We start from the raw sequence: 21929 nt of genomic DNA, 5'->3' as shown, positions 1-21929 counted from the left end.
CACTCTCTGGATCAAAGTCGCATCAAAGTAGTGTAGGCACCTTTTCAAAGTCGCTGATTTTCAAAGAAACATAGATGGGAATGGGTGCCATTCAATGGGCTGTGACTTGTCATGCAACTGTATCCAAAGTTGCATGACAAGTCGCACTAGTGAAAACGGAGCCTAGCGTGTATACAGTAATAATTAGTCTAAGCTCCAGGCATAAATGAAAAACATAGTAATCAAAAGATATGACCTACCTGAAAACTGCTACATTTTGTCTTTGAGAAATCCAAAAACCATGTACTTGTGCTTGCCCTGTTTTCCCCTGTCATTTGATATCACGGATTGGGCCTTTTGGGTTCTACGCATTTTTTCAGTCTTGCCCATGATCTTCATTCCTGGCTGCATGTATAAAATAACTGAACATGGGACATTACTGGTCTGTTATTTGGTGTGAACCAGAGGCGTAACTAGAACCTTCAGGGCCCTGATGCAAGAAACCATGAAGGGCCCCCCAGACCCCTGGCCAGGGCCCTTACCTTCAAGCCCAGGGCTCTTCCCACTAATCCTGGGGCTCTTTACACTCGTTGCATGGCCTTTTATTACAGTCCTGCAGCAGGATTCTTTCACAAGTTCTGCAGTGGGCCCCCTTTCTGCAATTTTGGGGCCTCCCCACAGTGGTGCAATACCAGGGTCCGGTCGCAAGTGTGACCTTTGCAATCCTGAAAGTTCACCCACTGGTTTGCTACCGGGCCCCCTGGAGCATGGGGCCCGGTAGCGATTGCAACCCCTGTAGTTACGCCCCTGGTGTGAACTAAACTTTGGGTACTCTGGAAGACGGTTTCAATATGTGTTGATTAAGATTAGAGGTCTGCTTGGTTACATAGGTGGACTGTTGATCGTGGTTTTGCCATTGCACGTCCCTATAATTAGTTAAAAACCGGGTTGATCTAGGGTTGATTTTTTTTTTTTATCGAAAAATCCAATTTTTTTTTTATTTTATTTCAAATCCGATTTTTTTTTTTTTTAAAACACATTTTTATTTTTTGTTTTTATCTAATTTTATTTTAATAAAATGCTTTTGTAGTAAAAATCTATCCAAAGATAGTTTTCTATTTAAGATACATTAATAATTGTAGTTTATTCAGCATGAAATGGAGCTTAGTTATGTAGCATGAGGCTGTATATTCTGCAATATTTTAATTTTTGGTAAACTGATCTAATGAAACCAAGCTCTGCAAGCGGAGATAACATGCACATTCACACAATTTCACACTAACTACCAGCAAGAATGAGTCCTTACATTTAAAGAGCACCTGTCATTTCAGATCCATCATGGCAGCGCCTGTTAGCGGGCATCCTTTCACCTGCTGCTGCCACGTCCTTCACCTTGTTGTGTCACTGCCGCATCACCAGCTGTCCTATTAAAGTGAATGGGACTGTTGGTGAGTCAACAGCCGGTCAGAGGAGCCGCTGCAGGACAGAGATGACGGTTGCTCTTTTAAAATTATTTGATTTTAATTGAGTTGATTTTAAATCAAGCCTTTTTACTAGTGATTTAAATCAACTTGATTTAAATCAAATCCACCCTGGTTAAAAAGACCCTATCCCTTTGAAAACAAAATAATAATTAAAGATGGCCCCCTTCTTAAATGCTTGTACTTTCCAGTGTGTGGTTTGAAGAGTTATGTGCGCCATTGCTGTCTGACTTCCATTGTGTTAGGTAGCATACCCCTACTGGATGCTGTAGTTCTTTTTTTTTTTTCTGGTCATTCTGTCACCACTGTGTCCTCTTTTAATGTTTTAACCAGCGGGAGGAACCACCACGCCTAGCAGGGAACATGCTATCTGGCACACCCATGGTAGTGGTGTAGGAACTAATGGGAAAAACCTCAGCTCCCAGCAGGGGGCACACTATCCAACACACCCAGAAGTGTTGGGTTCCTGAGTAACATCTTTTGAATTTTTTTTTTACCTTTACTGCAAGGACCCCAAAACAAGCTGTGCAGGAGACTGCAGTGATATTGCATGTACTATAGAAGCTGTTTGCTGTTTACATTCCAACAGACTGACTTTTAGAGTCGGTTCACGCTAAGGTGACACGACTCCTTACTACTTCGGGGGCGACTTGTGCATTACCATGCACCACGACTTCGGAGCGACTTGCAGGGACTTCACATAATGGAAGTCTATGCAAGTCGCTCCGAGGTCGCCCCGAAGTAGTACAGGACCCTTTTTCTAAGTCGGAGCGACTTGTGTCGCTCCTATTTGAACGGGTCCTGTAGCGGTCAATGGACCGCGAGGGAGCGCGGCTTGTCAGGCTGACAAGTCGCCTGACAAGTCGCGCTAGTGGCACTTAAGAAAATGTAGAGTTGCTGCACTGCATCATGTGACCCAAACTTTAAGTAGGTTACTAATTCCTAACCTCACTACTATTTTATGTATTTTTACATATGCTTCCAATAGTTCCTGGTTGAGTATGGATTTCGGCAACATATGATTAGACTCCTGGCCAGTCCTCATTTGTAGTCTTTATTAACCACTTAAGGACCTGGCCTATTTCTGCCATTTGTTTACAAGTTAAAATCAGTAATGTTTGCTAGAAAATTACTTAGAACCCCAAAACATTATATATTTTTTTTAGCAGAGACCCTAGAGAATAAAATAGAGATCGTTGTAATACTTTGTCACACCGTATTTGCACAGCGGTATTACAAACGCAATTTGTTTGGAAAAAAAATACTCTTTTTTTAAATTAAAAAATAAAACCATAAAAATAGCCCAATTGTTTTCCATAATGTGAAAGATAATGTTACGTCGAGTAAATGGATACCTAACTTGTCATGCTTCAAAATTGCGCACGCTCGTGGAATGGGGACAAACATTGGTACTTAAAAATCTCCATAGGCAACAGGTTACCTAGGAGGTTATAGGAGGTCTGCTGCTCGAATAATTGTTCTCGCTCTATCGATCGCAGCGATACCTCACGTGTGGTTGGAACATCGTTTTCATATGAGGGCGTGACTTGCATATGCGTTTGCTTCTGCACGCAAGCTCAGAGAGAAGGGGTGCTTTTAAATCCCCCCCCCCCTATTTTACTTTTTATTTTTACACTGTCTCTTTTTTAAAAAAAAAAACAAAACAATTTAATCACTTTACATTCCTTGTATTAGGAATAAAACATCCCTTGTAATAGAAATAAGCAGGACAGGTCCTCTTTAATGTGAGATATGGGGTCAAAAAGACTTCAGATCTCACATTTACACTTAAGCAATTTAATTTTGCCCTTTAAGGTCATTGGGCCGAAGTGACGTTTGACTTCGCTCTGGTGCTCCAAGGGCATAGAATTGCCCTCGCTTGACTTCCTGCCCACCGGGAGAGGGGATCAGATTGCTTTCCCTGGTACCGATGGCTCCGGGAAGCGGCGGGAGGTGGGTTAGTCACCGATCACATCGCCCATAAAAGTGATCTCGTGGCAAATCCGTGGCTGGGACAACTTTTATGTGAAAGAGGACCATCGGCCGTGTAGGAAAATACCGGGATTATGCCAGATATCTGCTGCCATAACTGTGGTATTTAACGTCAAATAGCGACGTAAATACACAGTGGGCGGTCCGGAAGTGGTTAATGGAAATTTGTAATGAGAGAAACATGGAGGCCGCCATTGCTAAGGAGATTAAAGGTTTACTTTTAATTGCTTTTCCTTTTTGTTTTCCTTTTTCATATATACTGTATATTGTTGTTTCCTATTTAACCTTAACATTATTGTCTTTCTCTTTAGGCAACACCATTACATGCCAACAAAGACGCAAATTCTTGGAAGATTATGGAGGCTACAGCATCCCTGTTCCATGTTTGCTGAGTTTTGTTGGAAGGATACTGACAACCTTTTATTGTGTAAGTGAGTCATTTAAATAATCATGTATGTCTGGCATAGTTTTTTGTTATCATTGGCCTTGTTTTTGCTGGTAGCATCCCCAGTTTTAAAATCGGAGATGTGGGTCTTATCGTTTCAGTTACCGTATAGAAATTATGTTTAGGACCGGGGTAGGCAACCTTAATGAGTTGGAGATCCACCTGAACAACATGGGAGATATCAAAGCTCACCGGGCACAGGGTCACCTCCTCACACCTGATTTAAACCTCTAATTGCTGTACTATCATGTTGTCACGTGCATTGTACACCAAAAATGGGGTTAAATCAGGTGGTGAGGAGGCAACATATTTGCATGCTGCACTTGTGAATGAGCCCTTAGTTGCATTTAGCAGAGGCACCCTTAGGGCTCATTCACAGGTAAAGTTGTGTGGGGGTAAAACCCTGTGGTTGAGTCAGTTTTACCATCCCCTAATTCCTACCCTCTTAAGCTGCCGAGGCAGCAGCCAAAGGTGTACACACTGCAGCAGGAATAAGCCCCCCTGTTGCTTTTGGTGGGTGCTACCGCCTGCCAATCTTAACTCATTCAAGTAAATGGGGCCACTCTGCAAGTGCCCCCCCAACGACATGCTTCTGCAGCATCCAAGGTGTTAAAACGGGTGGTGAGAAAGCAACAAAACGCTGCCTGCTTTAACCCCTTGTTTGCTGTACTGCACAAGGTTGCAGGACACTTTCAGAGTGGCCTCATTCACTTGAATGAGTCATGCTTGGCAGGTGCTACACCCACCAACCATGACAGGGCATATAACTCCTGCTGTGGCTGTAACATGTGACCACTGCAGTAAAGGGGTTGCGGCTGGGTTGGGGGTGATAAAAACATGCCTCACTTTGGGGTTTTACCACCCCCAAACTGTAAGTGTAAATTAATCCTTACTGTTCTGAGCCCCCCTATAAGATTGCTTTCACACTAATGTGCTGCAGCTTACCTGCTCCATGGGTGTAGCGCAATGCATCTCCAACTTTCCTGGGTTAGATGTGCTTAGCAAAAGACTTCTATTATTTACTGCAAGTGTCGCTATCTGAAAGCACACAATAACTCAAAGTGCACCAAACCCGCAGGATATAATGGAAGTCTCTGGCTAAGCTCAGCTAACCCACAGGAAAGCTGCAGGTACACTGCACTGCACGCGTAGTGTGGGTAAACCGCAGCAGATCAGTGTGAAAGCAACCCTATACTATTCTGCTCAGTGTATTGCTTCACACTGACCTGAAGATCTTTCTTGCTTCTGGCACCACTCTGGAGACCACTAGTAGGGATAAGAGGTGAAGTACAGTTTGTATCACTCTGCATAGGACAGGAGCCAGCTATACACAGGAGGCATCGGCTTATGTGGCTTTTGTTTCCTACTACAGCTCCAACTTTACAAGTAGTCCCTCTGCATTGCACTCCTGCTAGATCGCGGTCTGGGCTTGCTGACCTGCCATCCCAGAGAATCACCTGTCCGCGATCTACTGATACTAGGTACTACTAGATAGCTGACCCCCAGTGTACATACTTGAAGGTAAATTAATATTGCAACCACTGGAACAGATCTGTACAGGTAGACATTAGTAACAGGGATTGACCGATTATCGGCAAAGACCATATATCGAGGGCCGATATGCACTTTTCCCGATATATCGAAATCGTTCCCGGAGGTTACTGATATTTAGGAAAGTGCTTGTACCGGAGTGCAGCCTGCAGCTAGAGACATCACCCCGGTACCGGTGTCCATAGCCGACGGTCAGCTGAGAAGCCGCTCGGCTGTCATTACAAGGAGCTGGAGGGCACGTCCCCCCCTTCCGCATCCTACCGGGAGACCCGGGCAACCAGCCTGCACGGCCGCCAAAGACCCTATCAAAGCCGCATTTTTGGTGTTTTGAATGCTTTTAAGTGCAGGGGAGGGGTTCCATGCATTGTCCTATGTGTCCATGCACGCTGTTTTAGGCTATTAGCATTTTTTGAGCTTCAGCGTCTATGAGCAGAAAAAAATTGTTTTTGTAGAGTTTTTTTGGGAGCATTTTCCCAACAGAAGAAAAGCTAAATGCTCCTAACCGCTTTTTTTTAGCAGTTTTTTTTTTCTTCATGTACTATAAAAACGCTACTAAAATGCTAACACTCCTAAAAGCTACTAAAATGCTACTAGAAGCTGGCACAAAGAACACTATTATCAGCAAGCATTTTTTTTCTAGCGATTTATGAGCCTATATGGAGCCTTACAGTGTTGCCTCCATTTTCCAATAGTTGTGCAGTAGTTCCAATAGTTGTGTCTAAATATGACTGTGAAGTCCAATAAGCACTAGAGTTAGAACCAGAGGTCAGTAACCATCCTGGTCTGATCTCCCCTCTTTTTCTGCAGTACAAGTGGACACAGTAAGAAGGGTAGGAGCTCTGTTTAAATAGCTAAATAACAATATAGAAAATAACAGATGCAGATAGCTTTGCAGACAAAAAAATGTGCAGCATTATTTCCAGCAGGAGCCTGGAAAGCATTACACCCATGATAAGTATTTTATGGGTGCAATGTGGGCTCCTGCAGAAATGTATTATGAGAGAGCTTATCAGCACCACCACAGCCTATAGAAACTACATGGTGGCAGACGGTACTTGTAGTCCGCTGGTGCGGGGAGAAGAACTCCCACCCACTGTCACGGGGGAAGTAAGATTGGGGAGAGGTGTCAGGAGCTAAATACAGGTGGAAAATGTTCTGAAGGTTAAATCAAGTTAAAGATTTTTTTACCGTAATGCATTCCTGCATTAAGATCTAAAACGGTTCCCCACTTGTTTTGCCCCCCCCCCCCAAACACTTATCGGTCTCCTCTCACAATCCAGCACTGTCCCATCTACAGCAACGCTACTCTCTCTCTTCCTAGTCTCACAGGAGACTCTGTGAGCAGCGGGAGCCATAGGCCATTGCTGCTGTCAGTCAAATCCTGTTAAGGAAGGGGGCTTGGCCGGGCTGTGTGTGTCTATAGACACTCGGGAACACGCCCGCATGGGTGCTCCCTCAGCTGCACATGGCTTGCTTATGAGGGCACCCGGAGGTGAAGAGAAGCAGACAGTGCTGGCAGGGGACTCCGAAAGAGGAGGTAAGAGACCACTCTGTGCAATACCATTGCACAGAAGCAGGTAAATATACCCACTTTTAAATTTAAAGATTTTAAAGACTATACATTTTTTTAATTAAAACTACGGTCCTGAACAGTCAGTTTCTTCTTAGGCACTGCTCCCTCTTGCACTCTCTTCCCACCCACTCCATTCCCAAATCGCTGGCTGGCTTCTCTTAAGTTAGCCATAAGCTAGTTGTTATTTCTTCGTTTAATTTTCCAATTGTTAATGGGGAGGAATCGACTTCTGTTTTTTACCATAGTGACGAAAATTCGAAGGAGCAGCAAAGAAAATATTTCATAAACAAATACATTTCTAACCGTGTATGTGGTTTTTATTTAGGAAAGTACACCATTCCAGAATTGAAAAGCAAGCACAATTTTAAAGTGCTTTCACATGACATTCTAAAGCCCCGTACACACGCAACGATTATCGGCCGACCGATCGTCCGTCTTTTGTCCAGAGTGGTGTTTTGTTGGTTGGAATGTGCCTAGACTGCACAAGAATTTTCTCGCCCAACAAAAATCTACTTCAGAAGTGATGTCATGTGTGGGTTTGCTTTCTTTGTGTTTTTTCTTCTCTGAGCATGCCCAGTCTTGCTCATTAGATTTTTCCCTGTCAAAATCTGTACTGTACGTGTTTTGATGGCAGACAAAAATTTTATAGTCTGCACAACAGATTTTTTCGGGCGAAAAGTCAGAGTCGGTTGTCGGAAGCAACATACTAACAAGCCGAAAATCGGCAGATCGGTCGTTGGACGAAAATTCCCTGCCGATTTTCGACGCGTGTGTACGAGGCTTAAGTTTCATGAAAATGCTTGTATGTTCATTTGTTTATCTTTTGGTGTATATGGCCAACGTTCCTCCCAACCACCAGGTCACAGGTCACTTAGGTGGTATACCTCTTTCTAGGGGATCGCAGCTTGTGCTTCCAATTTTTTTTACTTGGGTGAGGCACATGACATGGGGACCCAGCGTATGACCAACATTTTATTTTCAATATTTCTTTGAGGGTTTGGTAATGATAATGATACAAACAGAAACCGAGAAGAAAAAAAGAAACAACCATATACAAGACAACAACAATGGGTAATGAAACAAGCAGGAGACTATTTTTTATTTTCAATATTTATTTATTGAATGGCGAACATTTTAGCAGATCATAGCAGGATAGAGCTGGATTCACTGGGCGATTTCAGATTAACCTAGCAGAAAAAGTAAGGTAAATTAGGATCAATATTAACCCTGGGGTGAATCTCTTCATTAAGTAGGCCTAATAATCCACTTTGTTTCACATTAAGCAGACCCTAGCACTACATAATTGCTGATAAATCTTAAGGTTCAGTTGAAGGCCTGTACACACGGGCCAAATGCCAGGAGACATCAACCATTTGAAAAAAGGAAATGGCCCGTGTATATGGCACCGTGTTCGACAGAAGCTGGTTTCTGTTGGTCAAGCATGCTGGAAAACCAGCAGCCGACTGGCTCCCGATCAGTTCAATCAGCCAATAGGGGAGATCACTGATCAGCCGCCCCCCTGTCAGAACACAACAGCTCAGCAGGGGAGATCGCCGTACTAACTTTGTATGGTTAGTACAGCAACTCTGGCCAGAGCTGTCAGTTTTTATTTTTATTTTTTTTTGTTCAACCCAACTCATAGTGTGTACCAGGCTTTAGACAGGCCATAGACCATGCACATTTCTTTCCTGCAGCCATGAGTTGCAGGAAAGAATTTGGCACAATTCCCCCATCAACACAAACAGTGCTGACATGGTAATCCCTCCTGCCGAGCAATTGTCTTCTCCCGGCGAGGGGGGGTGGGTGGGGGCTAGTGGCTATTATTGCAAGCCAATCCAGCAGGCTGGTTGTACCCAAGTTGATCGATCAATCAACTCGGCACATTCAGCCTTCCCATTAACGGTGCAAATCTTGAACCATCTATGGCTGTCAAGATTAGAACCATCTATGGCCAGCCTTACTCTCCATTCCCCGGATATTACTCTGTGGGGTTTACTGTTTCTCAGGTAAGTGGTAAATTGCCCAATTCTGGTTCTTTTTGTTATAACACAATATAGCAGTTTCCTGTTTCAGCATATTTCAGTCCTGATTTTTATTGTTTGACATTTTAATTGATATAACTCCATTATCAGTTACTTATTCATTTTGCTTCCAGCAGGACCCATGGCAGTAGAATAAATGGCGATGGCTGGCATGATGCCTCCTGTGAAGATAAAATGGCTAGAGCACCTGAACAGCTCCTGGATAACAGAAGATAGTGAATCGATTGCAACCCGGGAAGGTGTCTCTATCCTATATGCCAAGCTCGTCAGCAACAAAGAGGTGGTCCCGCTGCCGCAGCAGGTCTTATGCCTCAAGGGACCCCAGCTGCCAGATTTTGAGAGGGAATCCCTGTCATGTGATGAACAGGATCACTACCTTGATGCTTTACTCAGCAGCCAGCTGGCTCTGGCGAAGGTTGTATGTTCTGACTCTCCATTTGCTGGTGCTTTGAGAAAGAGGTTGCTAGTTCTTCAAAGGGTTTTCTATGCTCTTTCCAATAAGTATCATGACAAAGGCAAAGTTAAACAACAGCAGCACTCGCCTGAGAATAGCTCAGGCTCTGCGGACACACTGTCTGTTAGTGAACGACCACGGTCCAGTACTGATGCTCTAATTGAAATGGGGGTTCGGACTGGTCTTAGTCTTCTTTTTGCCTTGCTGAGACAGAGTTGGATGCTGCCGACGGCTGGACCAGGTCTAAGCCTATGTAATGATGTCATACGAACAGCCATTGATGTGGTGAACTCTTTGCCCCCTCTTTCCCTTGCTAATGAGAGCAAAATACCCCCCATGGGACTGGACTGTCTAGCACAGGTCACCACCTTCCTGAAGGGTGTTACAGTTCCCAATTCTGGTGCAGATACACTGGGAAGGCGTCTGGCCTCAGAACTCCTCTTGGGCCTTGCCTCTCAGCGTGGCTCTCTTCGCTACCTCCTGGAGTGGATTGAAATGGCTTTAGCAGCTTCTGCTCTGGTTACTGAAACTGAAACTGACAAGAACAAGATGTTGATCGCACAGGAAGGCATGATCGGCTGTGACTGCTTCATTAGCATCCTTCAACAGATGAGGAGGTCTTTGGTAAGTTTGAAGACAAATGTCTACTACTTGTTTGTCTTTATGGTGTAGCTGATGGGGCATAAAAATGCTAAAGAGAGGTTTTACTTGTTTCCTTCAAGTAGCAAAAGGTTTCCAAAAGGCACAAAGAAAAGTAAGTGTCCTTTTTTAAAGGGTATCTTCACTTTTGTTCTAGGATTGAAGCAATACAGTGGATATAAAAAGTCTATACACCCCTGTTTAAAATGTCAGATTTCTCTGATGTAAAAAAAAATTAGACAAATCTAAGTAATTTCAGAACTTTTTCCAACTGTAATGTTACCAATAAACTGTACAACTTAGTTGAACGACAAACTGAAATTTTTTAGGTGGAGGGAAGTAAATATAAAAAAACTAGATTAATATGGTTGCATAAGTGTGCACATCCTTAAACTAATCTAAGTCTATCAGCATGGCATATCTTGCCCACTCCTCTTTGCAAAAACCAAATATGACAGATTGCAAGGGCATCTCCTGTGCACAGCCCTCTTCAGATCACCCTGAAGATTTTCATCTGGATTCAGGTCTGGGCTCTGGCCGGGCCATTCCAAAACTTTAATCTTCTTCTGGTGAAGCCATTCCTTTGTTGATTTGGTTGTATGCTTTGGGTCGTTGTCATGCTGAAAGATGAAGTTCCTTTTCATGTTCAGCTTTCTAGCAGAAGCCTGAAGGTTTTGTGCCAATATTGACTGGTATATGAAACTGTTCATAATTCCCTCTACCTTGTCTAATGCCCCTGTTCCAGCTGAAGAAAAAAAGCCCCAAAGCATGATGCTGCCACCACCATGCTTCACTGAGGGTATGGTGTTCTTTTGGTGATGTGCAGTGTTATTTTTGCACCAAACAAATCTTTTATAATTATGTCCAAAAAGTTAAACCTTGGTTTCATCAGACCATAACACATTTTCCCACATGCTTTTGGGAGACTGCAGATGTGCTTTTGAAAAATTTAGCCAGGCATTGGATGTTTTTCTTTATAGATCTTTCATCTTGCCACTCTACCCCATAGCCCAGACATATGAAGAATACGGAGATTGTTGTCACATGTACCACACAGCCAGTACTTGCCAGATATTCCTGAAGCTCCTTTAATGTTACTGTAGGCCTCTTAGCAGCCTCTCTGACCAGTTTTCTTCTCTTTCCATAAATTTTGGAGGGACGTCCAGTTCTTAGTAATGTCACTGTTGTGCCATATTTTCTCCACTTGATGATGACTGACTTCACTGTGTTCCATGGTATATCTAATGCCTTGGAAATTATTTTGTACCCTTCTCCTGACTGATATCTTTTAACAATGAGATCCCTCTGATGCTTTGGAAGCTCTCTGTGGACCATGGCTTTTGCTGTAGGATGCGACTAGGAAAATGTTAGGAAAGTCCTACTAGAACAGCTGAACTTTATTTGAGGTTAATCAGAAGCACTTTAAATGATGGCAGGTGTGTACGGACTCCTATTTAACATGTTATGAATGTGATTGTTTAATTCTGTACACAGCTACATCCCCAGTTATAAGCGGGTGTGCACAATTATGCAACCGCATCATTTTAGTTTTCTTTTTCGTTTTACCCCCCCCCCCCTAAAAGATTTCAGTTTGTTTTTCAATTGGGTTGTACAGTTTATAGGTCACATTAAAGGTGGAAATAGTTTTGAAATGATTTATCTTTGTCTCATTTTTTACATTTCAGAAACCTGACATTTTAACAGGAGTGTGTGGACTTTTTATATCCACTGTATATAATGGCTACATGAAACCTTCCTAAACATTTTACATGGGATTCTGTGAATAATTTCATTACACACTACCGATGACTGCTTTTAGATTTTGTTATTAAGATGTTCTAACTAGCTCTTTAGCGGCAAACAGACTTTGGGCCAGAAACACCAGTGGAGAGGTCTGATCCCTATGAGAACAAAAGCAGCTCAAAATTGCCGTGACTTGCCACCTGTTAATTTTGAAGCATTGGGTTTGGGTATAAAATGTTAGATTCCTCATATTTTCTCATCTTTGTTCTCCTAATGTTTTTTTATCACCATTTTGTAGTCTAGGCAAATGGATCTCCTAAAGAGATAAGACTTCTATATGTCCTTGGATCATCACATTGCCCCATTAGCAGGACCCACCATGATGAGCTTCCTTTGGCACTTCCCTTGGCACTTGCTTGCACAGAAGATGGTCAATAAATTGAAAATCCTTGTATGCAATGCATAAACATACAGACACTTAAGCCTTTAGAAAAACGTATTACTGGATAGTGGATACCACCGAACTTAGCAGATAATCTCAGCAGTGCTCTCTCAGTAAAAGGCTGTCATTTTGTAGCTGATAACTTTTTTCCAAGATATACATGAAAGGTGTGTGTCTCCAGTATATACCTGTATAGCCATGCAAGCATATAGTATGAAGGCATTTGGCAGCTTTTGTGCCTCAGTCACCACTCTTTTGTTGTCCATTATCGATCAGCTATAAAGTCCGTATTAAAGCAAAGTTACTACATTAGCCTAAACAAATTTGGTTCATATGGGCAAGCTATACCGGACCCCATGATCTTGCCTTTTTTCTTTTTTTTTTCTCTTGCTACTGCTCTCAGACATCTCCTCCATTACCTTTGCAAAGAACAGCATTTAAAGTCGAACTACACTTTATCTGAGCACCACAAACCAAATATGCTATTTATTTCCATTTTTAATATTCACAGCAAATGCGCCCATCCATTCATGTCTCCATGCTTTATTTTGTTAAGAAATCACTTTGAGAAACACCCCCTAGCATTTCTGGGTGGGGTTTACTTGAGTAAGGGCAGGGGATTCATGTAGCATTTACTTCTGGAATCCATCGCCCCTTGCTCAGGAATGCAAGCAGGAGAGGGTGTGCTTAGCTGAAAGAGCCCCCCACCCTACTGAAGATTCCTGCTATGTACAACATCGTTTACCAAGGCATGGAAACAAAAACGATCCAAATTAAACATCATTCATTCATTCATTTAAGATTCATTCTATTTATTTATTTTTGTGGGTGCAGAAAATTGGTAAACTTTACGATGCAGCCCTCATACTGAAAAGTTTGGAGCCCCCTCATTTCGTACACAGGTAGCACTGTCTGAGTTCTTGTTTCTTCGAGTAATTTTAAAGTGTTAAAGGAGAAGTACAGCCAAAGCTTGTGGATGTAGTTCATTCTGCACTCCTGTGACCCGTTTGTAAGCAGACAGCGGGCTGAAGCCTGCTGTTGGCTGACGTCACGGAGCCGGTCCAGGCTGGGACAAGATTGCGACAATGAAGTCGGGATCCGCCTACATGCCTGGACTGGTACCTGGCTAAACCTGAGCCGGCCACTCCCGCTCCCTCTACAGCCCTGCGCTCCAGTGAATGGGGAGGGGTCAGAGCAGACAGCAGTGACTCTGCTTCTGAGCCCTGAGAACCCAGCGATTGGCGGTGTTTGATCGCTCGGTTCTCAGTCATGGAGTCGACGGGGACAGATCCTGCATCCACATAGGTAAGTATGATTCTGGAATTTTTTTTTTTTTTTTTTTAAACCCCTCTACCCAGTTAGCGCAGTATCCTAATAACAATTTCAATGCCCAATGACTGTTTTTAGGCTTTAGGTTATATGTATATAATAAATATTTTTTGTAATAATTATTGGGAATGGTTTTCAATCTTAAATATGTATTCATGAGTCTGGAGCCCTCTAAGGTCATGTTTGCTAAGAACAGTCCTTCTAATTTAAAGCAGAAAAGATGACACAATGTAGAGTTCTAATGCCTCAATATGCTTACTGTAGTTACCATCATGGCATGAAAAAAAAAAAGATGATGGAAATTATGTTGAATCTGTTACTTATCACATGCCCCAGTTATTACAATGTGTTATTTTTAGTGGGAAAAGCCTGCCTGATACATAAGGCTGCTTTCACACTGAGGAGTTTTTCAAACACTTTTTCGTTAAAAAAAAGCGCCTGAAAAGCTCAGGGAAAATGCTTCCCTTTTTAAAATCACTTAATGTTTTTATACTGTGGCGGAGCGCTTCAATTTCAGTGAAAAAACCTTTCTGGAGCATGTTTTGGGGACAAAACACACCAAAAACACAACTTCCCAATGAAAAAGTGGCAAAAAAAAATCCGTGATGCATTTTTTGTGCGGTTTTTGAGTTGCATGTCCTTTTTTTAAAAACCACACTTTTTCCCACATTTGTGTAGCGAATCAGTGTGAAATTAGCCTTTTAAAGGTTTGTCTGTTTTTGTTTTATATGTGTCATTGCGGATTGTGGGTGCAGCTCTTTTGCTCAAATGGGTCACACCGCCTTCAATATTACTGTAGCTGCTTCATGATGACCATCAATCAGTATGTTTTACTGTTTATCTGATGAGTGAGATGTGAAAAACATTAATGCATCCTTTTTGCAGGGTTCATCAGCTGATCGGAGCCAATGGAGGGAGCCCACCAGGACATCTGATGGTCTGTGCTCACTCTATGAGGCAGCACTGTGTCTCTTTGAGGAGGTAGAGAGTCTGTTGATTATCCTATTTTCATGCTTTATGTGAATATTGCATATTATGTACCAGTAACTTGCCTTTAGCTTTACATGCTGTAAATGATTTGGCAATGGAAACTTACTTTTATTAGCTTTATTAGGCCAAAGTAGATTTTCAGATGCATTTACTGTATATTACTCTAATTGTTAAGAATATGTCACATTTTTTAGATTCAAACCTTTTGATCACTTTTTCTTTTAAGTGCTATACATGTCTCTTTCAGTCTTCAAAGAGTAATCTGTCATGATACATACACAGGAGCTGTCAACTCTTTTCCAAGTAGCTTTTGTTCGCAATGGAGAGATATATAGGACTTTCATTTGATTTAGAAGTCGTAAGCTTTGGGGCTTATCACCCTTTTGCTTGCTGACTACTTAGCAGGTCACTGATCTGATACAAGCTGGTTCCCATCACCTGATAACGCTTATACTACTTTAAGGTCACAAACCAAGCAGTAAAGGAAGGATGAGGATGGCTGCCCTACCAAATGCTACATGTAAAAAATATACTGACAGCTCTCTTTAACCCTTTCACTGCCAGGTCCGTACGGCGTATGAACTTACAGCACTGCTTACAGCTGGCCAGGTCCGTACGCCTTACAGACATCATTTCTGCACCTGCTATAAGTACACGGTCACTTCAATGACCATGAACTTATAACAGAATTGTTCAGCAGACTCTGCTGAACAATTTGATAACTCTGATCAGCATATTACAATCTGCTGATTAGAGTTATTAACCTAAATCATGACTGCCCCCCCCCCCCCATGCCATTGCTTCCCTGTCCACCTCCCACCACTCCCTGTCACCTAAAATTACTCCCTCCACCTCCTTTCCTATCCCCTTTATGCCCTCCCAGCACTGATCCCCCCCCCACTCACACCGGATCCCCTGCAGCTACCTTTAGAAGCCGGCATCTCTCCTCTGCCGGCTTCAGGTGCTTCTGTGGCTTGGGGAACTCACAGAATCCCCCCCCATACTGGACCTTGCACCTCCCATCCAGCCCCCTGACGGCATCCCTCCCTTTCCCTCCCGCCCCCTGCAGTTTCTGATCGGCACTGTGTCCGGCCAGTTGTCATGTCGAGCTGGGGGATTCTGGTGAAGCTGGGGCTTGGTAAACGTGTACTGTAGCTCAGTGGACCGAGGCAGCCATTGCTAACGATGGCTCCTGTGTCCACTGACAGCTCAGCTAATCACATAGTAAACCGAGAGTTTACTATGGTATGTGTCAGGCTGTCAGTTTTTTAATGAATAAGGTCTCTATACAGACTCCGTATTTCATTCATGTAATGTGCTGCAGTGAAAGGGACTTCCTGAAGTCTCTTCTTTCTCCGTCTCAAAAAAAAAAGAGACATGGGGGTCTGTTTAGACATTGGATATCTCACCAAAGACCCCCCGCCCCCAAGAAAAAAAAACATGGAGCGGACTCTTTTAAGCAGATCCGCCTGCTCAGCGAGAGATCTCTCTGCTGATTCCCCACTAAGCAGGCGGATGACAAGTCCTCGTCGGCTCCGCTGATGCAGGACGGTCATGGAAACAGCGCAGTCAGATGGAAATGGGCCACCTGTTCATTTCCATCCAATCCGATCTGCTAGATGGCTGGGGAATTGAATCCCTATCTGTCTATTTTTAGTGGACCGGATTCAACACATGTCATTTACATCAGCCTCTCCATAAAAAACAATGGGTGGTACCTGGCTAAACCTGAGCTGTAAGGGAACAACAAAAACCTAGATTTTTTGAGAAATTTGGATATTTCCATTTTTGCCTATGTTCGATTTTCACCATTTCGCAAAAAAGGCGCAATCTAAAATTTACAAATAGTGATTATTTATTAACGCAATACAGGTTAGTGTTTATATTTAGCAGGAATTTTGTAAAATATGCTGTGTTTTTTATCTGCATATAATGATTTTAGTGCATTTTTAGCAAGAATATTGTATTGATAAACATTTGCCCAAATATCATTGTGCCCTAATAATCAGTAGCACGTTATTTGTATTCTACTGGTCATGTGCTTTCAGAAAATATATGGTTTGGGGGGTCTTTACCAAACTCTGAAAGCTGTAGGGAAAAATAAAAAAGCAGAGGAAAAATTGCAAAAATGGCCTGGCCAGCTAAGTTTAAAAGTGGAGCACAGGACCTGGCAGCGAAAGGGTTAATGAAGAACCCCTACTTCAAAAATATAAAATGTATCAGTTTGAATTGTAAGAGCTACTTAGCTCTGTAAATATTGAAGGTGCTTGCTGTCTGTGCTCACCATGCTTTATGACTATTCGGAGGGAGCAGTCAACGGCTGTGCCCCAATCCCACTGTTCTCAGCTATGACATGGTGTGGAGGAAGTGTGGCCATACACAGCCTGAAGTTTGAGTTTTCCATTTCTGGGTTACTGTATACCTTGTGGCACCAACATTTTGTTGTAGCCTGTGTATTCCTATACACGTTGGGCATGTTTGTGTAGTCCATTTTTCTGTGGTTTACATTGCAAATAGCGGGAGGCCATGAGAGCGGAGCCCTGTGGACGGCAATGTCGGCGGTGGGAGCCCCTCCTTATCCCCTGTTGTTGACTCCTGGATCATTTTGCTTCCTGATCACCACACGTGTAGTGCAGATTCTACTGGTGGTTGTAGATGTACACGGTTGGTGAGTCTGGTGGGGTCTTCTCCCTCTCTGCTGAGGATCGCTCTGTGCCTTGTGCTTGGCGACCGGGTAGTGCTGCCAGCGTGGTGGGGGTCGCCCCCTAGCAGTGTGTTACACTTTTTTGTGGGGTCCCCCTGATGACTCATGGAGTCTTTGGAGCACATTTCCCCACCTGATCCCCTCTCTGAGGCTACGGGGCCCCCCGGATCCCAACCAACCATCCATGCACTGACGGCGATCCTGGAGTCCCTTGTGTACCGGATGGAGGCGGCTTGTGGGTAACTGGCTAGCAAAAAGCGCCTCATCTGTCTCATCAGATCCTGAATCTGATTCGGCCGCCGCGGATGTGGGTCACCCTTTTGGGTCTACGACCACGCGCCTGGAATCCTCTGATAGTGAGGATGATTCCTCCACGTCTGCGACCGCACATAAAAAGGCGCTGGTGGATGGACTGATTGTATCTGTGCATGAAATTCTGAAGATGGAGGACGCAGCTTCAGGCGCAGGTACCCTTTGGCACTCACATGCCATCCAGAGCGGCAAAGGTGTTTCCTTTCCCTACTTATTGTTACAAAATTTTCGCAAAAGAGTGGGGACAACCAAAGCGTCCCCGTGGGGTTTCTAAGTGCTTTACTAGGCTTTACCCATATAAGGAGTCCCTTTTAAGAAGTAGACTGCCCCACTGGTGGTGGACCCTCCAGTTTCCAGAATAACCAAGGCAACCATGATTCCGGTTGAAGAGTTCCCGGCCTTTAAGGACCTGGCTGACCGGAAGACGGAGGCTATGGCCCACTCTATGTACACCTTATCTGGTTTGGCTATGAGGCCGGTATGTACCATTGCCCTGGTGTTGCAAACTCTGACCAAGTGGGCTAAGCTCCTACGCCGTGACCTGGAGGGAGAGCGGCTCCCTCCTGCCTTTGCTGAGCTGGTGGACCAGCTGGTCCGATGCCTGGATGCCTGGTTGGATGCTGCTCCTCCTCATGGCTCGCCTCTCTGTTTTGGCGGTGGTCCCTCAGTGTGTTTTTTGGCTTAAATGCTGGTCTGCGGATCAGACTTCTAAAAAGGCCTTGACTGATCTTCCCTTTCAAGGAGATCGCCTGTTTGGAGCTACCCTGGATGACATCATTAAAGGTCTCACAGGGGGGTTGAATACCTTTCTTCCGCAGGCTACTAAGGGCAAGAAACCTTGTCGTGAATGTGGACCTTCCTTCTCGGCTCAAAATACGTTTTTTTTTTTTTGTCCCTCAGGGGTGACTGACAAGGGCTCAAAGCCTTTCAGGACCTCCTCTGGTGGATCCAAACCTCCTGGTCTGGCAAGCCTAGAGCAGGCTTCTCCAGACCCGCAGACAAGGCTCCTTCTGCATGACAAAGAAAAACAAAGAAAGGGCGCACCGACCTAGCGCATTATCCTCATTAACAGGCTTTATTCATGCAACATAAAAAAATAGCTACTCACAAACATAGGTGAAAATAGATCATATCGAGCTCAGTTGCTCAAATGTCAGGAATAGTCCATGAATTAGTCCATATCCGATAAGATGACGGCTGACGCGTTTCGAGGCTTAACCTCTTCCTCAGAGCCCATTCTTCCTTCTGCATGACGTCTTTGCTGGTTTTCGGACCCGTGCACTTCCCTGGTACAAGACAAGTGGGTCCAGAAAGTCATTCGGTCTGGCTACATGATCGAGTTTCGCTCTTGTCCCTGGCAAGGTTTTTTTCCTTCCAACCTGCATCTGTCCCCAGACCGGTTACAATGTCTGTTTGGCGCAGTACAAGACCTGCTCCTTCAAAGGGGTGATTGTTCCGGTTCCGACTTCGGAACGTTTTCAAGTTTTTTACTTTTCAAGTTCACAGTCCCTAGGAAGGAAGGCAAAGTGCGTCCAATCCTTGACCTCAAGGCACTAAACTGCTTTGTGTGGGTACAGAAGTTCAGAATGGAGTCCATTCAAACGGTGGTGGCATCCCTGCGTCAGGGGGGATTTGCTTGCCTCTATCAACATCAAGGATGCTTGCCTTCGCATTCAGCATTCAGCTGAGTCGGGGAACCAAGGAGACCCTGATATGTTGGCTTTGCTCTCCGGTGCTTCAGCTAGGAAAATCCTTCCTCCCCTTGCCAGCCTGTCCGGCTGGGGAGGCGTGCTCGGCAAGCATTCTGCTCAGGGGATCTGGACGCTAGAAGAGTTCACGCTACCGATCAATGTTCTGTAACTCAGAGCGATCAGACTGTATCTGGATTGTTGGACGAATCGTCTTCAGGGATGTCCGGTGCACATTCAGTCGGACAGTGCCACGGCCGTGGCTTATGTCAATCACCGAGGGGGCACAAGAAGTGCCCTGGCGGCTCTGAAGGTAGCCAGCATTCTTAGGTGCGGAGAACGGTTTGTTCCTGCCCTCTCCACCATACACATTCCCGGGGTAGAAAATTGACAAGCGGAAGGGGAAAAACCCCCTAGGAAAAACTATCTAACTCCTAGAGGAGAAAAAAAGAAAAAGAATCCCAAAAAAGTATCCAACCTATATAAGCCAAGGTTAAATCCAAAAGTTCCCGAACTCTAAAAACTCAAAGACAATATTATAACTCAGATAAATAAGAAAACCCACATAAATCAGAAATGGTGGTAATCAACATATTATCTTATAATGTACGAGGTCTAAACTCACTAGATAAAAGGAAAAAATTTTTAAAAGAAATCAATTACTTGAAGGCAGACATAATTTTCCTACAAGAGACTCATATCTCCCACGCATCTAATATCAAGCTATATTCTCAGAGCCACCCCATCTGGTACTACGCGGACTCCTCGGGAAGCAAATCCAGGGGAGTGGCCATTGGCATCACAAGGGGCCTGGGATTTGCTCTTGAGGAGAGACTGGTGAACCCGAAGGGAAGATACCTCTTTTTAAGAGGGAAAATAGGAGAGGAGGAAATTACCCTAGCAAACATATATAGGACAAATAGAATTCTTGGGGAAAGTAATGAATAAATTAATGTCGTTAAAAAAAGGGGGAGTGGTGGTAGCAGGGGACCTAAATCTCTGCCTCGATCCCGAAATAGACACTACCTCAAAATCTGTAAGTGCCAATAAAAATCAAAAAAGAAGAATTAAAGAAAAACTATTAATAAATCAATTGGTAGATCCCTGGAGAATTCTCCACCCGCAAAGCAGAGACTATACCTGCTACTCAAATGTCCATGGAACCTACTCGAGATTAGACTATATATTAATAGAACATAGATGGCTTGAAAAAATAGTAGAGGCAGAGATTGGGACTAGAACCTGGTCCGACCACACCCCTATCACCGTAAAAGTAAAAATGACTAGGGAAAGGCCTAGAATGGATGTGTGGAAAATTAATGAAGAGATCCTTAGAGACAAAAAATGGGGAAAAGAAATAGAAAAAGAACTAGAATCCTACTTTCAAGTAAATGATCAAAATGATACACCAAAAAATATGGTCTGGGAGGCACATAAAGCCTATATAAGGGGTATTCTGATTTCAAAGGGGGCACAAAGGAAAAAAAGTACAATAAACAAGGAATGCCTCTTGACAGAAGTACACCAACTAGAGCACAAACATAAAAAAAACACAAGACACATCCACATACAACCTATTAGAAAGAAAAAGAGAAGAACTGAGAGACCTTCTAGATCAGGAAATTAGACAAGAAATAAAAAGATGTACGAAAGAAAAATATACAGAAAGCAATAAAGTGGGAAAAAATCTGGCAAAAATTTTAAAGAAGAAGAAAGCGAGGAACTTTATAGATAAAAAACAAAAATGGGGATATAATCCAAACAACAACAGGAATTGCTAAAGAATTTCAAAAATATTATGAAAACCTCTACTCAGTAAAAAAAGGGGAGCCACAAAGCATAGAGCCGGACAGGAGCGAGAAAATCAAAGAATATATCAGAAATGCTAAATTGACACGGATAGAAGATAAACTTTCAGCTTCAGAGAGACCAATTTCAGAACAGGAAATCGAGAAAGCGATAAAAGAAACTAGATCAGGCAAAAGCCCGGGACCTGATGGGTTCACAATTAATTACTATAAAAGATATAAGGAAATATTAATAGCAAAATTAAGAGTATATGAATGGAATTGGCACTCAATATAAGATGAGTAGTGAAGCCCTATCAGCCTCGATAACCGTAATATATAAAGAGAGGAAGGACAGGCTATTATGTTCTAGTTATAGACCCATTTCGCTCCTCAATGTAGACACTAAGCTCTTCACAAAAATTCTGGCCACTAGGTTCAAGAGCCTGATGAGGGAATGAATACATAGAGACCAAGTGGGGTTTATCCCGGGCAGACAGGGGCGAGACAATGGAATCAAAACTATACTCCTAATTAAGGAAATGCTAAAAAATAGACCATCAAGTATAATAATGTCATTAGATGCTGAAAAAGCATTCGACAGAGTTAATTGGGAGTTTATGTTTGAAACCCTAGAGGAGCTCGGGATAGGCCCCACAATGATGGCCAGGATTAAATCATTATATAACCATCCATCCACAAGAGTAAAAATCAATGGGGGAATATCAGAACCTTTCGAGATGTTTAATGGAACCAGACAAGGGTGCCCACTATCCCC

At 43.4% G+C, this 21929-nt stretch overlaps 1 protein-coding gene across 2 annotated transcripts in view; it reads left to right on the top strand.

The window, feature by feature from the left end:
• Positions 1-3761: 3761 nt before the first annotated feature.
• Positions 3762-21929, top strand: part of HERC1 (HECT and RLD domain containing E3 ubiquitin protein ligase family member 1) — a 212322-nt gene continuing 194154 nt past the window's right edge. For both annotated transcript variants that reach the window (XM_082255125.1, XM_082255124.1), the window contains exons 1-3: positions 3762-3879; positions 9177-10141; positions 14556-14651. In XM_082255125.1, coding sequence (XP_082111251.1) covers positions 9200-10141; positions 14556-14651 — 1038 coding nt within the window. In that variant the 5' untranslated portion in view covers positions 3762-3879; positions 9177-9199. The remainder of the gene's footprint in view (positions 3880-9176; positions 10142-14555; positions 14652-21929) is intronic.

The sequence above is a fragment of the Pelophylax lessonae genome, assembly GCF_965119305.1.
Source record: "Pelophylax lessonae genome assembly, chromosome: 4".
Taxonomy (NCBI): Eukaryota; Metazoa; Chordata; class Amphibia; order Anura; family Ranidae; genus Pelophylax; species Pelophylax lessonae.
Note: the sequence above shows the minus strand (reverse complement) of the source record. Positions and strands in the feature narration are given on the sequence as shown.